The 23,380-nt window shown below is 42.4% G+C and overlaps 1 protein-coding gene across 1 annotated transcript in view; it reads right to left on the reverse strand.

Annotated features, from left to right (window-relative positions):
• GUCY1A2 (guanylate cyclase 1 soluble subunit alpha 2) overlaps positions 1–23,380 on the reverse strand; it is a 379,388-nt gene that overhangs the window by 261,190 nt on the left and 94,818 nt on the right. The window contains exon 2 of the mRNA XM_073613127.1: positions 11,293–11,354. Within this exon, the coding sequence (XP_073469228.1) occupies positions 11,293–11,354 (62 nt within the window). The remainder of the gene's footprint in view (positions 1–11,292; positions 11,355–23,380) is intronic.

Here is a 23,380-nt window from a genome sequence, read left to right on the forward strand (position 1 = left end):
TATACCTATGAACGCCATCGAACTATATCCATATGTCAGCATAGGCTTAAGCCAGGAGGCCGGGGAGAAGTAGAGCTGCACCTAGGAGACCTTTATGGAGGTGGGGGCTAGGACAGATTGCAAAAGGTCTTTTAGGCCAGGCCAAGAGTTCCCTTCTGTGTGGGAGAAGGACGGCGGCGATCAGTGCCCCCTGCGGGAGACGAACGGCAGCGATCAGTGCACCCCCCCCAGCGGGAGATGGATGGCGACGAGCAGTGCCCTTACTTTAGGAGGCCGATGCTGCTCTTCGCTTCAGGGAAGAGCCGGGGCTGTTGCTTCTCCTCCCGGCCAAACAGGTGTTGCTTCTCCTCCCGGCCAAACAGGAAGTGGGTCCTGAGACCCGATAGTCCTAAGACTCCCGGCCAATCGGGTCTCAGGACCCACTTCCTGTTTGGCCGGGAGGAGAAGCAACACCTGTTTGGCCGGGAGGAGAAGCAGGAATATATTAGTGAATATCAATTCGCTATTGTCACACAATTGGGTGGGCTCGGGGCGCAGTGCTTTGCGCCCCGAGCCCACCCTTTTTTGAAGCCAATTAGAGCCTCAGGCTCTAATCATGTGCTTAAAAAAAAAAAAAACCCATTGAAACTCATGGGTCCGGTGCCCTGCATGTAGATTAGGGGCCAGGTACATGGATTAGGGGGCGGCACCCCTGCACCCCTAATGGATGGACCATCACTGGATATAAAGGTCAGCATCCGGGAATGTCATGTGGACCCTTTGGCATGGAGTGGGGCACGTGAATGCACGCAACACAGGGCCGGGACAAGGGGTGGGCAGTAGGGGCGGCTGCCCTGGGCACTGTGGTATCATGTGAGGTAGAGGGGCACCACAAGGAGGCTGGGGGAAGGGGATTTGTGTTGAGAAGGGGCATTTGTGGGGGTGGCAGCGGGTAAGAATTGTTCTAGGAGGGCAAATTTTGGAGGTGTGCTAGGAGTGGTGATTTGGGGGGATTTGTGTTGGGAAGAAGAGGGATGGGAGAAGAGGATTTGTGCTAGAAGGGGGGATTTTGGGGGTTTGTGCTATAAAAGTAATATAGTAGAGTGGCAATATTTTTTTTAGGGGGGGGCGCAATTTGGCAGGTTTGCCCTGGCTTTGGATGACCTTGTCCCGCCACTGACACAACACCTATGCATCTCCCTGCAGGTAAACACGGCCCTTGCATGGATGTATTGTCAGAATGTCCGTGTGAATGAGGCCTTAAAGGAGCAATTATTTTATGGACCATGTTATTTTTCATATACTGCCAACATTAAAAATGCCTCTAAATAAGTGTTCAACAATTTTGCCTTAATTTAAAGCAATTTTAAATAAATATAATCTATATAATCACTGCGCTCCTGACTTAAATACCCCTTATGATAAACCAGCCCTCCCCAAAACAAGGACTCTTATGTGAAATAAAATGGAGACCAGCTGCTGTTTTAGCTTGTAGACTGAACATGAAGTGTTTTAAACAGTGCTGTGGTTTTAAATTGTTATTAAACCCATGAGCTATTAAATACAGAGTAGATGCATCATTCATATACTTGCTAAATTGCTGTCTTGTTTTATCCTCAATCCCCTAATTTCTGAAAAAGGAGAACTGAAAGATCTTCCTATGAACAGTTACACCTATAGGGTGGCTACATTGCCTTCCAGGGTCTCCCTAAACTAGAGCCATTGTTATATGTACGCTCCCAGGTAGGGATGAGCCGAACACCCCCCTGTTCGGTTCGCACCAGAACATGCGAACAGGAAAAAAGTTTGTGCGAACACCGTTAAAGTCTATGGGACACGAACATGAATAATCAAAAGTGCTAATTTTAAAGGCTTATATGCAAGTTATTGTCATAAAAAGTGTTTGGGGACCTGGGTCCTGCCCCAGGGGACATGGATCAATGCAAAAAAAAGTTTTAAAAACGGCCGTTTTTTCAGGAGCAGTGATTTTAATAATGCTTAAAGTCAAACAATAAAAGTGTAATACCCCTTTAAATTTCGTACCTGGGGGGTGTCTATAGTATGCCTGTAAAGGGGCGCATGTTTCCTGTGTTTAGAACAGTCTGACAGCAAAATGACATTTTGAAGGAAAAAACTCATTTAAAACTACCCGCGGCTATTGCATTGCCGACAATACACATAGAAGTTCATTGATAAAAACGGCATGGGAATTCCCCAAAGGGGAACCCCGAACCAAAATTTAAAAAAAAATATGACGTGGGAGTCCTCCTAAATTCCATACCAGGCCCTTCAGGTCTGGTATGGATATTAAGGGGAACCCCGGCCAAAATTTAAAAAAAAAAATGATGTGGGGTTCCCCCTAAATTCCATACCAGACCCTTCAGGTCTGGTATGGATTTTAAGGGGAACCCCGCGCCAAAAAAAAAAAAAAAAACGGCGTGGGGTCCCCCCAAAAATCCATACCAGACCCTTATCCGAGCACGCAACCTGGCAGGCCGCAGCAAAAGAGGGGGGGACGAGAGTGCAGCCCCCCCTCCCTCCTGAACCGTACCAGGCCACATGCCCTCAACATTGGGAGGGTGCTTTGGGGTAGCCCCCCAAAACACCTTGTCCCCATGTTGATGAGGACAAGGGCCTCATCCCCACAACCCTGGCCGGTGGTTGTGGGGGTCTGCGGGCGGGGGGCTTATCGGAATCTGGAAGCCCCCTTTAACAAGGTGACCCCAGATCCCGGCCCCCCCCCTGTGTGAAATGGTAAGGGGGTACATAAGTACCCCTACCATTTCACGAAAAAAGTGTCAAAAATGTTAAAAATGACAAGAGACAGTTTTTGACAATTCCTTTATTTAAATGCTTCTTCTTTCTTCTATCTTCCTTCATCTTCTGGTTCTTCTGGTTCTTCTGGCTCTTCTGGTTCTTCCTCCGGCGTTCTCGTCCAGCATCTCCTCCGCGGCGTCTTCTATCTTCTTCTCCTCGGGCCGCTCCGCACCCATGGCATAGGGGGGAGGCTCCCGCTCTTCTCTTCTTCTTTTCTTCTCTTCTGTTCTTCTTCATTTTCTTCTCCGGGCCGCTCCGCAATCCATGCTGGCATGGAGGGAGGCTCCCGCTGTGTGACGGCGCTCCTCGTCTGACAGTTCTTAAATAATCGGGTGGGCGGGGCCACCCGGTGAACCCCGCCCCCCTCTGACGCCTGGTGACTTGACGGGACTTCCCTGTGACGTCACGGGGAATGCCACAGGGAAGTCCCGTCAAGTCACCGTGCGTCAGAGGGGGGCGGGGTCACCGGGTGGCCCCGCCCCCCGTTATTTAAGAACTGTCAGACGAGGAGCGCCGTCACACAGCGGGAGCCTCCCTCCATGCCAGCATGGATTGCGGAGCGGCCCGGAGAAGAAAATGAAGAAGAACAGAAGAGAAGAAAAGAAGAAGAGAAGAGCGGGAGCCTCCCCCCTATGCCATGGGTGCGGAGCGGCCCGAGGAGAAGAAGATAGAAGACGCCGCGGAGGAGATGCTGGACGAGAACGCCGGAGGAAGAACCAGAAGAGCCAGAAGAACCAGAAGAACCAGAAGATGAAGGAAGATAGAAGAAAGAAGAAGCATTTAAATAAAGGAATTGTCAAAAACTGTCTCTTGTCATTTTTAACATTTTTGACACTTTTTTCGTGAAATGGTAGGGGTAATAAGTACCCCCTTACCATTTCACACAGGGGGGGGGCCGGGATCTGGGGGTCACCTTGTTAAAGGGGGCTTCCAGATTCCGATAAGCCCCCCGCCCGCAGACCCCCACAACCACCGGCCAGGGTTGTGGGGATGAGGCCCTTGTCCTCATCAACATGGGGACAAGGTGTTTTGGGGGGCTACCCCAAAGCACCCTCCCAATGTTGAGGGCATGTGGCCTGGTACGGTTCAGGAGGGAGGGGGGGCCGCACTCTCGTCCCCCCTCTTTTCCTGCGGCCTGCCAGGTTGCGTGCTCGGATAAGGGTCTGGTATGGATTTTTGGGGGGACCCCACGCCGTTTTTTTTTTTTTTTTTGGCGCGGGGTTCCCCTTAAAATCCATACCAGACCTGAAGGGTCTGGTATGGAATTTAGGGGGAACCCCACGTCATTTTTTTTTTTTAATTTTGGCCGGGGTTCCCCTTAATATCCATACCAGACCTGAAGGGCCTGGTATGGAATTTAGGGGGACTCCCATGTCATTTTTTTTTTTTAATTTTGGTTCGGGGTTCCCCTTTGGGGAATTCCCATGCCGTTTTTATCAATGAACTTCTATGTGTATTGTCGGCAATGCAATAGCCGCGGGTAGTTTTAAATGAGTTTTTTCCTTCAAAATGTCATTTTGCTGTCAGACTGTTCTAAACACAGGAAACATGCGCCCCTTTACAGACACACTATAGACACCCCCCAGGTACGAAATTTAAAGGGATATTACACTTTTATTGATTGACTTTAAGCATTATTAAAATCACTGCTCCCGAAAAAACGGCCGTTTTTAAAACTTTTTTTTGCATTGATCCATGTCCCCTGGGGCAGGACCCAGGTCCCCAAACACTTTTTATGACAATAACTTGCATATTAGCCTTTAAAATTAGCACTTTTGATTTCTCCCATAGACTTTTAAAGGGTGTTCCGCGGCATTCGAATTTGCCGCGAACACCCCAAATTGTTCGCTGTTCGGTGAACTTGCGAACAGCCAATGTTTGAGTCGAACATGAGTTCGACTCGAACTCGAAGCTCATCCCTACTCCCGGGACTACAGCTGTATGCAAAAAACTGACGCAGATAGTTAACTGCTGTAAACAGCATTGCTCCGCCCACCAGTTCTTACATTGATGGCTGGTTTCCCTATAATTGGATCTTGCATGTGTGATGTACTCAGTGTGCATTCCCTCACCAGAAGTTTGGGGAAGTGCACATAGTGTGATACAGCGGCAATCATCTTTTTAAAAGTTTTCACAGGTCGATTTTAGGTTTGTCTGCACCATCCACACCAGTTTTATTTTCAGAAAACACAGGAATCGCAGGACATTCCCGTGCGAATTTTACAGTGCATCCGGAAAGTATTCACAGCACTTCACTTTTCCCACATTTTGATATATTAGAGCCTTATTCCAAAATGGAAATCACATGTACATACAGTATCTCAAAAAAGTGAGTACACCCCTCACATTTTTGCAAATATTTTATTATATCTTTTCATGTGACAACACTGAAGAAATGACACTTTGCTACAATGTAAAGTAGTGAGAGTACAGCTTGTATAACAGTGTAAATTTGCTGTCCCCTCAAAATAACTCAACACACAGCCATTAATGTCTAAACCGCTGGCAACAAAAGTGAGTACACCCCTAAGTGAAAATGTCCAAATTGGGCCCAATTAGCCATTTTTCCCTCCACGTTGTCATGTGACTCGTTAGTGTTACAAGGTCTCAGGTATGAATGGGGAGCAGGCATGTTAAATTTGGTGTTATCACTCTCACTCTCTCATACTGGTCACTGGAAGTTAAACATGGCACCTCATGACAAAGAACTCTCTGAGGATCTGATAAAAAGAATTGTTGCTGTACATATAGATGGCCTAGGCTATAAGAAGATTGCCAAGACCCTGAAACTGAGCTGCAGCATGGTGGCCAAGACCATACAGTGGTCTAACAGGACAGATTCCACTCAGAACAGGCCTCGCCATGGTCAACCAAACAAGTTGAGTGCGAGTGCTCAGCGCCATATCCAGAGGTTGTCTTTGGGAAATAAACGTATGAGTGCTGCCAGCATTGCTACAGAGGTTGGAGGGGTGGGGTGGGGGGGGGGGGGTCAGCCTGTCAGTGCTCAGACCAGGGCTTTTTTTCAGGGGGAACTTGGTGGAACTCAGTTCCACCACCTCTGGCTCAGACCCTTTGGTGCCTGCTCACCACAATCACTTGTAAACACAGAAGTCTGGTTTCTGTGTTTACAAGTGACAGCTCTGCACGTTGTATGTAATGCAATCCTGGTATTTAATGCCCCTTTAAGACCCTCCTACTGTTTTCGTGAAATTTGACTGAACACGCCCACTATTTGATGTAATTTGGAGGGTGTGTGTAGGGGAGGGGTTTTGTGGGGCCGTGGTTAAGTTCCAGCACTTATTGTTTGAGAAAAAAAGCCCTGGCTCAGACCATACGCCACACGCTGCATCAAATTGGTCTGCATGGCTGTCATCCCAGAAGGAAGCCTCTTCTAAAGATGATGCACAGGAAAGCCTGCAAACAGTTTGCTGAAGACAAGCAGACTAAGGACATGGATTACTGTCCTGTGGTCTGATGAGACCAAGATAAACTAATTTGGTTCAGATGGTGTCAAGCGTGTGTGGCGGCAAACCAGGTGAGGAGTATAAAGACAAGTGTGTCTTGCCTACAGTCAAGCATGGTGGTGGGAGTGTTAATGTCTGGGGCAGCATGAGTGCTGCCGGCACTGAGGAGCTACAGTTCATTGAGGGAACCGTGAATGCCAACATGTACTGCGACATACTGAAGTAGAGCATGATCCCCTCCCTTCGGAGACTGGGCCGCAGGGCAGTTTGCAACATAATGACCCCAAACACACCTCCAAGACGACCACTGCCTTGCTAAAGAAGCTGAGGGTAAAGGTGGTTGAATGGCCCAGCATGTCTCCAGACCTAAACCCTATTGAGCATCAGTGGGGCATCCTCAAATGGAAGGTGGAGGAGCACAAGGTATCTAATATCCACCAGCTCTGTGATGTCATCATGGAGGAGTGGAAGAGGACTCCAGTGACAATTTGTGAAGCTCTGGTGAACTCCATGCCCCAAGAGGGTTAAGGCAGTGCTGGAAAATAATGGTGGCCACACAAAATATTGACAATTTGGGCCCAATTTGGACATTTTCCTCTAGGGGTGGACTCACTTTTGTTGCCATCGATTTAGACATTAATGGCTGTGTGTTGAGTTATTTTGAGGGTAGAACAAATTTACACTGTTATACAAGCTGTACACTCACTACTTTAGATTGTAGCAAAGTGTAATTTATTCAGTGTTGTCACATGAAAAGATATAATAAAATATTTACAAAAATGTGAGGGGTGTACTCATTTTTGTGAGATACTGTAAGTATTCAAAGACCTTTGCCATGACACTCAAAACAAGAACAACCATCTCTGCAGCACTCCACCAATCAGGCCTGTATGGTAGAGTGGCCAGGCGGAAGCCACTCCTCAGTAAAAGGCACATGACACCCCGCATGGAGTTCGCCAAAAGGCACCTGAAAGACCATGAGAAATAAAATTCTCTTGTCTGAGAAAACAAAGATTGAACTCTTTGGCCTGAATGGCAAGCTTCATGTCTGGAAGAAACCAGGCACTGCTCATCACCTGACCAAAACAATGCCTACAGTGAAGCATGGTGGTGGCAGCATCATGCTGTGGGGATGTTTTTTCAGTGGCAGGAACTTGGAGACTAGTCAGGATTGAGGGAAAGATGAATGCAGCAATGTACAGAGACATGTTTGATGAACACTTGCTTCAGAGCATTCTGGACCTCAGACTGGGGCGAAGGTTCATCTTCCAAAAGGACAATGACCCTAAGTACACAGCCAAGATAACAAAGGAGTGGCTATGGGACAACTCTGTAAATGTCCTTGAGTGGCCCAGCCAGAGCCCAGACTTGAACTTGATTAAACATCTCTGGAGAGCTCTGAAAATGGCTGTGCACCGACGCTCCCTATCCAACCTAATGGAGCCTGAGAGGTCCTGCAAAGAATAATGGGAGAAACTGACCAAAAATAGGTGTACCAAGCTTGTAGCATCATATTCAAAAAGACTTGAGGCTATAATTGGTGCCAAAGGTGCTTCAACAAAGTATTGAGCAAAGGCTGTGATACTTATGTATATGTGATTTTTTATTTTTAATAAATTTGCAAAGATTTCAAACAAACTTCTTTTACGTTGTCAATATGGGGTTCTGTTTGTAGAATTTTGAGGAAAATAATTAATTTAATCCATTTTGGAATAACGCTGTAACATAATGTGGGAAAAGTGCTGTGAATACTTTCCAGATGCACTGTACATGCAGTGTCTCTGGGTTGCGATTTGATTTTCACACCAAGCTGGTGCAGAACCCTTTTTTGTCCGCGCCAGAATCAGATTGCATAGGTGTACACACCCATGCCATATGGTTCTTCAAAGAGCGATGTGTTTTGCAAACCGCTTGCGGGATATCATTAACCTAACATACACTCCCCAACCGTTTCGCATTGGTCAAGTTGCGATTTAGATGTGGTGCCGAATCCGCAGCAAATTTTCTGTGACTACGCACCGCATCTAGTGTGACCTCCAGGTTTAGATCCCTGGCAGGTAGAACCTAGCATATGGGCTGTTAACTGTCAGTAGAAAGCTCACATCCCTCTCTCTGCTTATGCAGTAGTTACATTTAAGGAGCTGAGCCTGCAGAGTTCATAACCCTTCTCCTCCCTCCTGCACTCAGCTGAGCGAGGAGGTGAGAGGGATCGGAGCAAGCAGCTTCAGCTGAACTTGTCTGTGCCATGTCTGTCACTGGGCTAGCATAGAACAGGGAGCCATTTGTTCCTAATTAACAAAGGGGTTTGCGCCCCCTTTGTTAAAGCAGTAGTAAACTGCTGCAATAAAAAAAAAAATTATTTTTACCCTGCAAAATAATAGCATAATGTGCTAGTATGCATTACATACAGTGGATATAAAAAGTCTACACACCTCTGTTAAAATGTCAGGTTTCTGTGATGTAAAAAAATTAGACAAAGATAAATAATTTCAGAACTTTTTCCACCTTTAATGTGTGACCTTTAGACTGTACAACTCAGTTAAAAAATAAACTGAAATCTTTTAGGAAGGGGAATAAAAAATAAAAAAATAAAATAATGTGTTTGCATAAGTGTGCACACCCTCTTATAATTGGGGTTGTAGTTGTGTTCAGAAACTGATGTTTAATAGGAGTCAGTACACACCTGCCATCATTTTGAGTGCCCTGATTATCCCCACATTAAGTTCAGCTGTTCTAATAGGTCTTTCCTGATATTTTCTTAGTCACATCCTACAGCAAAAGCCATGGTCCGCATAGAGCTTCAAAAACATCAAAGGGATCTCATTGTTAAAAGGTATCAGTCAGGAGAAGGGTACAAAAGAATTTCAAAGGCATTAGATATACCATGGAACACAGTGAAGACAGTCATCATCAAGTGGAGAAAATATGGCACAACAGTGACATTACCAAGAACTGGACCTCCCTCCAAAATTGATGAAAAGAAGAGAAGAAAACTGGTCAGGGAGGCTGCCAAGAGGCCTACAGCAATGTTAAAAGGAGCTGCAGAAATATCTGGCAAGTACTGGCTGTGTGGTACATGTAACAACAATCTCCTGTATTCTTCATATGTCTGGGCTATGGGGTAGAGTGGCAAGACGGAAGCCTTTTCTTACTAAGAAAAACAATCAAGCCTGGCTAAATTTTCCAAAAACACATCTGACGTCTCCCAAAAGCATGTGGGAAATTGTGTTATGGTCTGATGAAACCAAGGCTGAACTCTTCGCTATAATTCCAAAAGATAGGTTTGGAGCAAAAACAACACTGCACATCACCAAAAGAACACCATACCCACAGTGAAGCATGGTGGTGCTTTGGGGCTGTTTTTCTTCAGCTGGAACAGGGGCTTTAATCAAGGTAGAGGGAATTATGAACAGTTCCAAATACCAGTCAATATTGGCACAAAACCTTCAGGCTTCTGCTAGAAAGCTGAACATGAAGAGGAACTTCACCTTTCAGCATTAGAACGACCCAAAACATACACCCAAATCAACAAGGGCATGGCTTCACCAGAAGACGCTTTAAATTTGGAATGGCCCAGCCAGAGCCCAGACCTGAACCCAATTGAAAATCTGTGGGGTGATCTGAAGAGGGCTGTGCACAGGAGATGGTCTCGCAATCTGACAGATTTGGAATGTTTTTGCAAAGAAGAGTGGGCAAATATTGCCAAGTCAAGATGTGCCATGCTGATAGACTCATACCCAAAAAGACTGAGTGCTGTAATAAAATCAAAAGGTGCTTCAACAAAGTATTAGTTTAAGGGCGTGCACACTCATACAACCATATAATTTTAATTTTTTATATTTACTCTACCTAAAAGATTTCAGGTTGTTGTTCAACTGAGTTGTACAGTTAATAGGTCACATTAAAGGTGGAAAAAAATCTGAAAATATTTATCTTTGTCTCATTTTTTTACATCACAGAAACCTGACATTTTAACAGGGGTGTGTAGACTTTTTATATCCACTGTATTAGCACATTATGAAATACTTACCTTAAAACAAAGCCCTCCAGCGGTGCGCTGTCACTGCTGATAGGGCTTTCATCTTTCCCAGTCTTCCTTCCGGGTTTGCGGACTCTGGCTGTGTGAGTAGCCAGAGTCGCGATGACATCTTGCATGCGGGAGCCATTGGTTACGGCACGGTGCTCTGAAGGTCCAAGACGGTATGTCGGACCTTTAGAGCGCATGCACCGGGGATGTCACCGGCTGCATTCAGGGTGAATATCTGAATATTAACGATGCACACTAAGCAGATATTCATTTTACCTACAGGTAAGCTTTATTATAGGCTTACCTGTAGGTAAAAATCACAAAGCGGACTGCTTTAACTAGGAGCAGCATCTGCTCGATTTTCTCAGCTTAGAAGAGTGGTGCAAGCATAAAGCCTGCACTATTCTTTGTCAATTGCCCTAATAGTGTGAACAGGGCCATAAGGACTTGTTCACACCATATCCGTTGAGCTGCATAGTTCTGCATAGATCAATGCAGGCACAACACAAGGGTACATGGCAAACATTAGTTCACACCATAACTCTGCAATGACGTGCAGTGCATAGACTTGAATAAAGTGTAATTTGTAGACAATGTACACCAGCATGCACTCATTATAGCATGCGGACTGGTGTTAACGAGCCCAAAAGGAAAAGAGTGAAGTTGTAGTACACAATTTAGGATATTCTGGATTCCTGGGGGTCAGGTTAGATGTAGTGAACAGGGACAAGGTGTTCCTATAGTACTGCATCCAACTTGTATAATGCTTTTAATATACATTCATTGTGTAACAAGGTCATTCTCTATTGTCATGTTCCATTCCTAAGGCCATAAAAGAAAATATACGCAGATCCGAGTCAAGAATTGTCCCTGCAATTACTGCTCTTTGTGAAAGCTTTTGTCCTACAAGAGAAAAACTAGCATTACACATTCACCGTATCCAGAGGCGAACACTTCATGTACTTGAGAGGGTTGTTTTTAATATGCTACTTAGTTCGTCCTTACCCAATGACTTGATGCCCATAAAACTGCATTGTTCTCTGTAGCGTCTGCTGAATGGTCTGAGGCTGTAGAATGAAAAAAAAAAAGAAATATACTCAGTAAGGGCATAAGAAAATTAATCTCCATAGTCTACCAGCAATAAAAATAGATAATTCGATTTTCTCTTTGTAATACCCTATACCTGTACCCTGTAAAAAAAACTCCAGCTTAAGTAATACTTTTTTCCAAACAGGAAAAAAATGTCAAAACTATCACTCTGTAATGAAACTGTGATGAGAATGTCTTGCATATCAAGTACACATTTATTTTGTCTGTAGCCTTGGGTCTATCCACTTCTGTCCCTCAGCATGAGCAGTTACATGAGTTATCAATACTGAATAACTGCTGTGTGTAAATAAGGGCAATCAGGTTGTAGTACCTTCCTCTAGTTAGGCTGCTGGACAAAATGTTGTTTTTGGCTTCACTGCAGACAGTGGAGCAGTAATCTATTACTTTTGGCTGGTCGGGGTTTCCTAGCTGGGTATTTGATTTCTCCTACCTGCTTCTTGGAGAAGCTTCCAGAATACAAACCAGGAAGAGTAAAATGTCCAGCATGAAAATTTATCATGCCCCAGCCAATCCCTGGAAGGAGGCATCCAGGAGGTGGCTTGGGAAGTGATGAATGTTTGGAAAGCTTTTCCAGACCATTTTTTTCCTCATCAGAAAGGGTTTCAGGTCTCCTGGGGCTTCTGTCCCTGGGAGGCAGTTATCTTTACTCAAGGATCATAGTCTGGGCCTCAGCAGGTGCTGGACTGAGGGCCTGGAGAAGTTTATTAATGGATTTTTTGCTGGAGGGCACTGTCCTGAAGTTCTAGTCTGGAGAAGGATCGTTATCTCTTTTACTGAGGAACTACCTGTGGAAGCTGGGTGGCAGTCAGCTCCCTGGACACCATGTGTAAGACCTACTGTGGGACTTTCATGTTTGTCTGCAGTTATAAGGATTTGTGCTAGAAGTTTGTCCCCTTGTTTTGGAGAATGCTGAACCCCTCCCCTGTTTCAAGTTACTCATTAATAAATTCTAAAAAGACATCATTTAGACTAAGCCTTTATTGTCATTGTGCATGGAACTGTGATTGTGCCTGGCAGCCTCTGTACTAGTAAGTAGACATGTGCACTACCAAAAAATTATTTTAGGTTAGTTTTCGTTCTATTCATTTTTTGTTTTTTTACGTTTATCAGATCATTCGTTATGATCGGCATTTGTTATTTCGGATCATTCATAACTTCTGATGCATTCGTATTCGTTACGCTCCCTGAAAGTTACTTTGGCCAAATTTGAAAGGAAATTCCAATAAAAATGTAAATCTAGTTTATCCCAAATTAGCTGCTATGGCGCAGAGACCTGAATAGAAGAATTACTGACTTCAGCTATTTTACCTATAATTTAATACTTTATAATAATAAATCATAAATAGTAACAATAATAAAAACTATAATAATAGTTTACAGTAAACTCTGGGGCATTAAATGATCTTCATTGCGACGTATCGCTGCTGTTTTCTATTGTACTGATGAATATTGTACCATGTGTAGAACATCCCTTTGTTGGGATTTTCCTCTTCATCTTATGTTTGATGTAACCATCACACTGTTGCACTAATCTGTTAAATTTACTTTTCTATCAATAAAGACTTTGTAAAAGAAAAACTATAATGATAGTTAATAATTTAATTATAATAGAAAGTACAAAAAACTAAATTATCAGGATGTAATCGATTTGTTAAACTCGTAGGTTGAATCGTTTTTCGTTCTTTTGGATTTTTGTATTTTCGGATTTTCGTTCTTTTGGATTTTCATTCTTTTGGATTTTCGTTCTTTCTGACAATTCGTTTTCGGATGCATTTGTCAAAAGAGTCTTTCTTTCATTCGGATGCTTCCGAATTAACGAATATGCCGAATTTCATCCGAAAACAAATTTGTAAGTAGACGCATTGCACGTGGAGCATTGCAAGCAAGGGAAACCTGGGCATATTCTCAGTGGGCGCTCCGGAGATTAGCACTACATTGTGTTTTTGATTCAAATCTTTCTGAAATTATTGCAGAAGATACACTGCTCTGCCTAAGATGCCTACTCACATGCAGAAAAAAATGTACTATAGAAGACTCCATTATGTGTAAGGTACATGTGAATGTCCATTTAAGAGCCTTACCAAAACTGTACTGTGCTCATTGTAGACTTCCCATCTGTTTCTTGTTCTGCTAGATTGTATGCTCTTATGGTCAGGAACCTCCTAACCCTATTGTATTGAATCGTATTGTAACTGTAATCTCTCCCTTCATTTTGCAATGTGCTGCACAAAGTGTTGGCACTATATAAATCCTTTATAATAATAATAAAAAAATATGCTTTGCTGTACTTCTGCAACGCAAAGTATGTAAATGGAACTTAGCAAAACATATAAACACAAGCTGATGCAAGAAGGGCTTGGGCACCTTCTTAAAGTGGTTGTAAACCTATGAAATGAAAAATGGACAAAGCACATCCTTCTTTAGTGTGTGTGCTTGACTCAATCCAAATCACCTAGTGTGATTTCTGTCTGCTCTGTCACTTAACTGCTATCTGCATGGGTCACTTCTGACTGCCTATGCTGACACCAGACATTGCCAGGAGATGGACCCGTTTCGACCTCAACCCCAGCCTCAGCTATGCATGTTTCCTTATGAGAATGTGTAGAGGGGGATATGTTCATTTCCTCCATTCAGGTCTATCAGATTACATTTAGCTTTGTTATATGCAGTGTGAGACATCAGATCTCCACTAGACATGTGTACTGCCGAAAAAATTCATTTGTTTTCGTTTTAGTTTCATTCGTTTTTTGTTTTTTTTTCGTAAAATCGAAAATTCTGAAATTCGAAAATTAAAAAAATTCTGAAATTCTAAAAATTCAGAAATTCAGAAATTTGAAAATCTGTAAATTTGAAAATTCGGAATTTGCAAACTCGTAATTCCTAAATTCGAAAATTTGATCATTTGTAAATTAGAAAATTAGGAAATTTGAAAATTCGGAAATTTGGAAATTTGAAAATTCGGAAATTCGAGAAATTCAGAATTCGAAAATTAGAAAATTCGATAATTCGACAATTCGACAATTCGGAAATTCGAAAATTCGGAAATTCGGAAATTTGGAAGTTCAAAAATCCGAAAATAGGAAAGGAAAATTCAAAAATTAGAAAAAACTATTAAATTATAGGTATTGGGAATTTCCTTTCAAATTTGGCTGTTAGTGAACCTAACAAATATGAATTTATCTGAAGTTATGAATTATCCAAAATAAAGAATGGAACGAAAAAAAAATAATAATAATAATACCTTTTCATTATTATTATTATTATTGTTATTTATTATTATTAATTTGTTACATTCCATTCATTTAGATATGACATTCGTTATTACGAATAATTCGTAACTTCGGATAAATTCGTATTCATTACATTCACTAACAGCCAAATTTGAAAGGAAATTCCAATACCTATAGTTTAATAGTTAAGTTATTATTAGTTAGTTATTATTTCAGATTTTCTAATTTTTGCGATTTTGAATTGGATTTTCGTTCTTATGTTCGTTCTTTTGAATTTTTAAATTTTCATTCTTATTTTTGCATTTACGAATTTTCAAATTTCTGAATTTCCGAATTTTAGAATTTCCGAAATTTAGAATTTCCAAAATTTCTAAATTTCGAATTTCCGAGTTTTCGGATTTTCTAATTTCCGAATTTCGAAATTTAGAATTTCTGAATATTCGTAAAAATTCGGAAATTCGAAAATTCGGATACTTCCCATTTAACGAATTTGTCTAAATTTGTTAAAAAACTAATTTGGAATTAAATGAATTAAATTAAATGAATTACACATGTCCTAATCTCCACCCCCTGCCTCCTGGAAGCTAAGAAATACCATCTAAACTTTACTTTGGAAAGAGAGAGTGCTGCAGATAAACAGGTACAACTTATGTAGGAGGATTTGTTTATCTCTGTATCACTTGAGGCTAATCACTCCACTGGGTATATGTAAAAGTTTACAGCCACTCTAAATACATACCTTATGTGAAAGTGTGAACCATGCACTACATAAGTATTACATTTTTTTATTATAAAAAGATTCACATCTATAGTTAAATAAAAACACTCAGGCCATGTAAAAACACCAAATGTATTTTGTTCTCCTAGATGCTGAACACACTGACTGGTAGGCTGGATATTCTGTTCTTTCTAGCAAATGGAATAAAGATGAAGGATGTAGACACAGCATGCCGAGTTATATTTGGTTTACAGGGATGTACATAGAAGCGACGCACACTGCCTGTTTCCTACGGCAACAAGATAAAAGGGAGCAGATAGATACAATGATTTTAAGATTTCATTCAGATAGACATTGACACCCATTCTGTGTGCAGGCTGCATTTGTGTTACTCCTGCCCCGAGCTGCGTGCAGGCAACCTATGGAGGTGGATGCAGGAATAGCGGCTGCACTGAAAAAGCCGGACAAAATTTCAAAATTTGACATGTGCGCAGGAGCGGGTCCACGGAACCAAGCGCATACATTGTGGATGGATATTCCCATCATTTCCAACTACTTCAGACACTGGAGCTGGCCAACAACAAATTTCATTTGAATTTTTTTTTTTTTTAATTCTTTTGATTTTGTAATCATTAGTAGGATCAAACTGACATTCATTTTTGGCTACCTTGAAAAGAAAATTCGAAGGAGCAGGATGAAAAATTTCTAACAATAAATAGGGTTTTCATTCCGGAAAAATCTGTTAATTCCAACATCGAATGTTTAGGTCAAGGACACAGGAAGAGTTGACCAGCTGAGGGTAGATGATGCAGCGTGTGTGCTAATGACATCAGTTGGTCAACTCCTTCATGTGTCCTAAAGTCTGTCCAGGAAGTAAGGCAGAAGTAAATGGAGCAGTGTCTTTAAAGCGGAGTTCCACTAATTTTTAGGTTTATTAAAAGTCAGCAGCTACAAGTGTAGCTGTCGGAGTGGGAGGAAACTTCCTGTCCTGTGTTCTCCAAGTGCCTCCTTGTCTGCGATGTAAGTGGTCCTCCTCATTGTTAACCTCTTAGATGTTGCCCACATGTAGAGAGGAAAGAGACTCCATAATGTGATACCGTACAAATATCCAAAAATGTATTAATAGTACTGATGGGTAGTCACATTAATAAAAATCATTAAAAGCGAAAACCGTGTTTAAAAACAGGAAACCGGAGCGATCTACGCTCCACGGCTCGAAACCGGAAGTGATGCAATGACCGCTTTATAGTTCCGCCCTACGGATTTCGTCAATGGGACGTCATCTGGAGCAATGTCTGAAGCAATATTTTGTGACCAGAATCTTAATACCCTACAGAAATCCTCCTATCTTACAAGTCCAACATACATCTTTTTCAGCCATACCAAGCCCTGATGAAGGAAAACATTTAACCACCCAAATAAAGTTTATTTAGACTCTGGTGTGTTTCCTCCTGCATGCCAATGTGCCTGTGTTTTTTAATAGTCAGACACTGTCCAAATGTAACCTGCTCTGGCATTATAAATGTATCCCATTACTTCTATAGTCTGTTTCTTTTCTGAATGGATAGGGGCACTGGCTGCAAGTTCTGATATCATTTGAATTACTAATCTGTTGGGATACAGATGAAACTGACCCGATTGAATCATATCTGGTTTACTGGGAGGGGGAAGGTGACGGATACATGGCATGTCTGCACAATGGAGGATAGAGTAAAATTCAAAATGTTGGTATAAATTCCCAGCCACACTATCAATGTGATGAAATTTGTAGAAATGGTCAGGCATAACATTTTTCTGGTGTCAAATTATGTGTGCATAGAGGAGAAACCTACATTTAACATCTCCACAGGGTGATTATATATAAATGTCCTTGGCTGGCATAATAAATCCAAGGGATTTCTTAAATACTGCAGAAAGGTAATTCTCACCTACTTGTATGCAATGTTTGCCAAACGGCACAAACTACGGTACAAAGTGTATTTTCCCATCATTGCAGGATAATGCAATTGCTGTGTTTTCCAGAACACAGTTCTGAATCATTGTGGTGGAACTTCAAGCAAAAGGAAAACACAAAATGTATTTTGGGTAAAAAAACGACATAGCTTGAAAAACTAGCAGATGCCTGAGTAGAACATTTAAAGTCAGTGTTACCCAGTATCAGTCATTAAACTGAATGGATCTTGCCGGAAAGGATCGCCGTACATTAGGGTATCCACCTTCATCTCAGACGATAACACGCTTTTCCCCTTTTGCCACTGCAGAAAAAGTTTTTTTTCTTCCACCCAAAAAATATAAAATGGTGGGATGTCCAAGGGTTTGAATGCCACCTAAAAAAAAAGCATTCATTTTTGCGCTGATGACAATATTTTTACCTGCTTTGTCAGTACAAAAGACATTCATCATTCTTTCATTAATTATTATGCTAAATATTTCTGAGTAGACTTATTCAGCAAATGGGCTTCACTGCCAGTATCACTATTTTCTAATGGCCCTGACTTCAAGATACAGAAAACAAATGATACTTGTCAACAGGATGTATTCCAAATGACCAAAGTTTGGTACTGTACCCAGTTCTTTACAATCTATCAAAAACTTGGTTGATGGAATACAGGTGGACATTTTTTTGCTAAAACAAAACTAAGTAGAATTATTGAATTTGAAAAAACAAGGGACTTTAAATATAGCACTCAAGAGTACCACTAAAAAAAAACGTCAATTAAAAATATATTTCAAATGTATTAACTGCCTTTGATAAAATATGCTGTAAATTTTATATATATATATATATATATATATATATATACACACACACACACACACACACACACACAGTGGGGACGGAAAGAATTCAGACCCCCTTAAATTTTTCACTCTTTGTTATATTGCAGCCATTTGCTAAAATCATTTAAGTTCATATTTTTTCCTCATTAATGTACACACAGCACCCCATATTGACAGAAAAACACAGAATTGTTGACATTTTTGCAGATTTATTACAAAAGAAAAACTGAAATATCACATGGTCCTAAGTATTCAGACCATTTGCTGTGAGACTCATACACAGTGGCGTCTCCAGCTTTCATATTTAGGGGGGCACATGGGGGGACAGGGACAAAAGTAGGGGGGCAACTATAAAATGCAATGATATATACGGTATATATATATATATATATATATATATATATATATATATATATATCCTGGGGCCCTTTACTATGATCCCACAACGGCCCTTTCACATGTTCTGCAGTGAGCTCCCTTCCCACTGTATTGGGGCCCCCCCAGGGTGTCAGAAAACAATAGATATATGTCACCAGCATACCAAGAAAATATAAGAGTCCAAAGCAGTGGGAGAACTATCAGGGTTGCAAAGCTTGTCTTGCCACCGGGCTCTGGTGTTCTGCCACTGTGGGGTTCCCCAGCCTCCTCTTGCTGTCCTGCCCCTGCTATTGACAGCGCTAGTCTGGCATCTCTTGGAATTTACAGGCTGGTTCTCCTGTCCTAAGGACAGGAGAAATCATCCGCAGAAGCTGACTGGGGACGCTCTCCCTCTTAGACATTGCCTTTTTGTTAAAAAAAAAAAAAATTTTTTAATTGGGGGGGCACATGGTGGGGCACAGCATAATGTTGGGGGGGGTCAGGGCCCCCACTGGGCCCCCCCTAGGGATGCCATTACTCATACACTTAACTCAGGTGTTGTCCATTTCTTCTGATCATCCTTGAGATGGTTTTTCATCTTCATTTGAGTCCAGCTGTGTTTGATTATACTGATTGGACTTGATTAGGAAAGCCACACACCTGTCTATATAAGACCTTACAGCTCACAGTGCATGTCAGAGCAAATGAGAATCATGAGGTCAAAGGAACTGCCTGAAGAGCTCAGAGACAGAATTGTGGCAAGGCACAGATCTGGCCGAGGTTACAAAAAAATTCTGCTGCACTTAAGGTTCCTAAGAGCACAGTGGCCTCCATAATCCTTAAATGGAAGACGTTTGGGAGGACCAGAACCCTTCCTACAGCTGGCTGTCTGGCCAAACTGAGCTATCGGGGGAGAAGAGCCATGGTGAGAGAGGTAAAGAAGAACCCAAAGATCACTGTGGCTGAGCTCCAGAGATGCAGTCGGGAGATGGGAGAAAGTTGTAGAAAGTCAACCATCACGGCAGTCCTCCACCAGTCGGTGCTTTATGGCAGAATGGCCCAACGGAAGCCTCTCCTTAGTGCAAGGCACATGAAAGCCTGCATGGAGTTTGCTAAAAAAACACCTAAAGGACTCCAAGATGGTGAGAAATAAGATTCTCTGGTCTGATGAGACCAAGATAGAACTTTTTGGCCTTAATTCTAAGCGGTATGTGTGGAGAAAACCAGGCACTGCTCATCACCTGTCCAATACAGTCCCAACAGTGAAGCATGGTGGTGGCAGCATCATGCTGTGGGGGTGTTTTTCAGCTGCAGGGACAGGGCGACTGGTTGCAATTAAGGGAAAGATGAATGCGGCCAAGTACAGGGATATCCTGGACGAAAACCTTCTCCAGAGTGCTCAGGACCTCAGACTGGGCCGAAGGTTTACCTTCCAACAAGACAATGACCCTAAGCACACAGCTAAAATAACAAAGCAGTGGCTTCACAACAACTCAGTGACTGTTCTTGAATGGCCCAGCCAGAGCCCTGACTTAAACCCAATTGAGCATCTTTGGAGCGACCTAAAAATGGCTGTCCACCAACGTTTACCATCCAACCTGACAGAACTGGAGAGGATCTGCAAAGAGGAATGGCAGAGGATCCCCAAATCCAGGTGTGAAAAACTTGTTGCATCTTTCCCAAAAAGACTCATGGCTGTATTAGATCAAAAGGGTGCTTCTACTAAATACTGAGCAAAGGGTCTGAATACTTAGGACCATTTGATATTTCCATATTTCTTTTTTAATAAATCTGCAAAAAAAGTCAACAATTCTGTGTTTTTCTGTCAATATGGGATGCTGTGTGTACATTAAGGAGGAAAAAAATGAACTTAAATGATTTTAGCAATTGGCTGCAATATAACAAAGAGTGAAAAATTTAACGGGGTCTGAATACTTTCTATATATATATATATACAGGGCTTTTTTTCTTGGAGAATAGGTGCAGGAACACCCCCCGTCTGAGTCACCCCTTGTCTCTGCCCCCTACCCACCTCTGACCACCGTCCCTTGATTCCACCCCCTACCCACCTACCAGTACTGCCCCTTTTAGAGAATACAGAACCAAGTATCGTTTTGTGGTGCTAAATCATTTATATGGAACATGTTGATGATAAAAAGAAAAGCAGTAAAATAGATCCCCTGCAGTCAGCAACAATAGAATCCCAGCAATAGATCCCCACACAACAATAGACTCCCCCAGCAATAATGGACTCCGCCCCAACAACAATAGATTCCCTGCACAACAGTAAACTACCCACAACAAAATATCACACCCAGTAACAAAATATCCACCCAAGCAACATTAGACCCCCCCAGCAGCAACAAAAGATCTTCCATCAGCCAGCATCAATAAATCCTCCAGCAGCCAGTAAAAATAGACCTCTCCCTCAACAGAAGATCCCTTCCAGCAACATAAGACCCCCCAGCAACAATCGATAACCCATCAGCAACAATAGACCCTCACATAAAATCAGATCCCCACCAGTGACAATAGATCCCCCAGCACCCAACATCAATAGACCCTCCAGCACACCTCACACCCCATGCTATTACATACATTCAGTGCTGGAGGTGCCGGAACTGCGTTCCCCCGCGTTCCTGCTATAAAAAGCCCTGTATATACATATATATATCTATTGGGACACCTGCCTTTACACGCATGAACTTTAATAGCATCCCAGTCTTAGTCCGTAGGGTTCGATATTGAGTTGGCCTACCCTTTGCAGCTATAACAGCTTCAACTCTTCTGGGAAGGCTGTCCACAAGGAGTGTGTCTATGGGAATGTTTGACCATTCTTCCAGAGGCGCATTTCTGAGATCAGGCCCTGATGTTGGATGAGAAGGCTTGGCTCGCAGTATCCGTTCTAATTCATCCCATTCATCTATCGGGTTGAGGTCAGGACCCTGTGTCGGCCCGTCAAGTTCCTCCATCCCAATCACGCTCATCTATGTCTTTATGGACCTTGCTTTGTGAACTGGTGCGCAGTCATGTTGGAACAGGAAGGGGTCATCCCCAAACTGTTCCCACAAAGTTGGAAGCATGAAATTGTCCAAAATATCTTGGTATGCTGACGTCGTAAGAGTTCCATTCACTGGAACTAAGGGGCCAAGCCCAACCCCTGAAAAACAACCCCACACCATAATTCCCCCCCCCACCAAATAATTTGGACCAGTGGCCTGCACAGAGTCTTGACCTCAACCCAACAGAACACCTTTGGGATGAATTAGAGCGGAGAATGCGAGCCAGGCCTTCTTGTCCATATCAGTGCCTGACCTTACAAATGCAATCTGGAAGAATGGTCCCATAGACACACTCCTAAACCTTGTGGACAGCCTTCCTAGAAGAGTTGAAGCTGTTATAGCTGCAAAGGGTGGGCCAACTCAATATTGAACCCTACGGACTGGGATGCCATTAAAGTTCACGTGCAAGCAAAGGCAGGTGTCCCAATATTTTTGGTAATATAGTGTGTAATAAATATATATTTTTAAATTGTCTACTAGATTAAAAAGCTCCAAGATAATCCAACAATGTATATACAAATAGGTGTTACAGTTTAGACTACATTATATTACTATATACAGTATACCATTTCACAACAAAATGGTTGATGTGTTTCCTTGTCTTCATTCACTTCTTCAGCATGACATTTTTTTTTTAATGCATTGTGGTCTTCACGGTACATTTACTCAAGGAGAAATTTATACTTGTACTTATACAAATACAAAGTAGAAAAAAGATACAGGCAACATTACATTTATCAACTGATGTGTACACTCGTCACAGCCAAAAGAAGAAAAGTCCAAAATGGCAAAAGTGGTCCCAAACACAGAGGTATGGTCCACCCCAAACACCAAGCCACCATGCAGAGTACTATTATGAATAATTATTTCAATTTAGAAAGATATTAACCTAACACAGAAGAATCTTGACAAAATGATGTGTATTTGTAGAGTTACAAATTCCCTTTTTTGTATTTTGTGTGATTCTGTAGCATGCAGTGCAGTCTATTTGTACCTCAGCGGGAGTGATCTTGAAGTATAGTGCGGATTTTCCTGGTGATTTGCTGTTTAAGCATGCTGTAGCAGGTTGTATTAAAGTGGTAGCATTCTGTGTTATAAATATTTAATGACCTAGCCAATCAGCAGTCTATAGGGGGGGCTGATTAAGTGTTCTGAAGAACTGTTAAATATTTGGGACGCCTCTTATTCTGTAACTTTCTTCATGGGCTTTTACCCTGTGAAACAGGGATCTCTTGTCTTGGAGGTATTTCCGAAAATGCTGGTTGCTAAAAAAAAACACTGGCCTAAAGCAATGTTTCTCAACTGGGGTGCCATGGCACTCTGTATCCCTGCCTGGCTTTCCCAAGGCTGCCATCCCTGAATTTTTGTGGTTAGGGAAGCCCATTGAAATGAATGGGCTGACCTACACGCAGCAACACAGATGTGAACCAAGGGCTTGTTCACATGTCAGGTTGGAGGGGTGGTAAAAGCACATGGTTAAGCTGTTTTTACCACCCCCAACTTCTTCCCCTTTAGCTGCAGAGACAGCAGCTGGGGGTGTACACATGCTGTGGCTGCAGCTGGAGGTATACCCAGGGTGAATGGGGCTGCACTGCAACTACCCCGCAACTGTGTTCATTACACGGTTGCGATGTAGTGATGCTGCATTAAAACAGGTGGTGAGGAGGAAACACAATGCCTCTTTACCATCTGTCAAATGCCTCTGAAAAGCAATCTGTGCATGGGTTGCTTTTCAGAGGAGAAGCAGTCCTTGCTGCTATCACAAACAAGACCTACAAAAGCAGTTCTGATGGTACAGGAATGGAGGGGGGGGTGTCCGGATTAAAAGTAAGATA

The sequence above is a fragment of the Aquarana catesbeiana genome, linkage group LG02 (assembly GCF_042186555.1).
Source record: "Aquarana catesbeiana isolate 2022-GZ linkage group LG02, ASM4218655v1, whole genome shotgun sequence".
Classification (NCBI taxonomy): domain Eukaryota; kingdom Metazoa; phylum Chordata; class Amphibia; order Anura; family Ranidae; genus Aquarana; species Aquarana catesbeiana.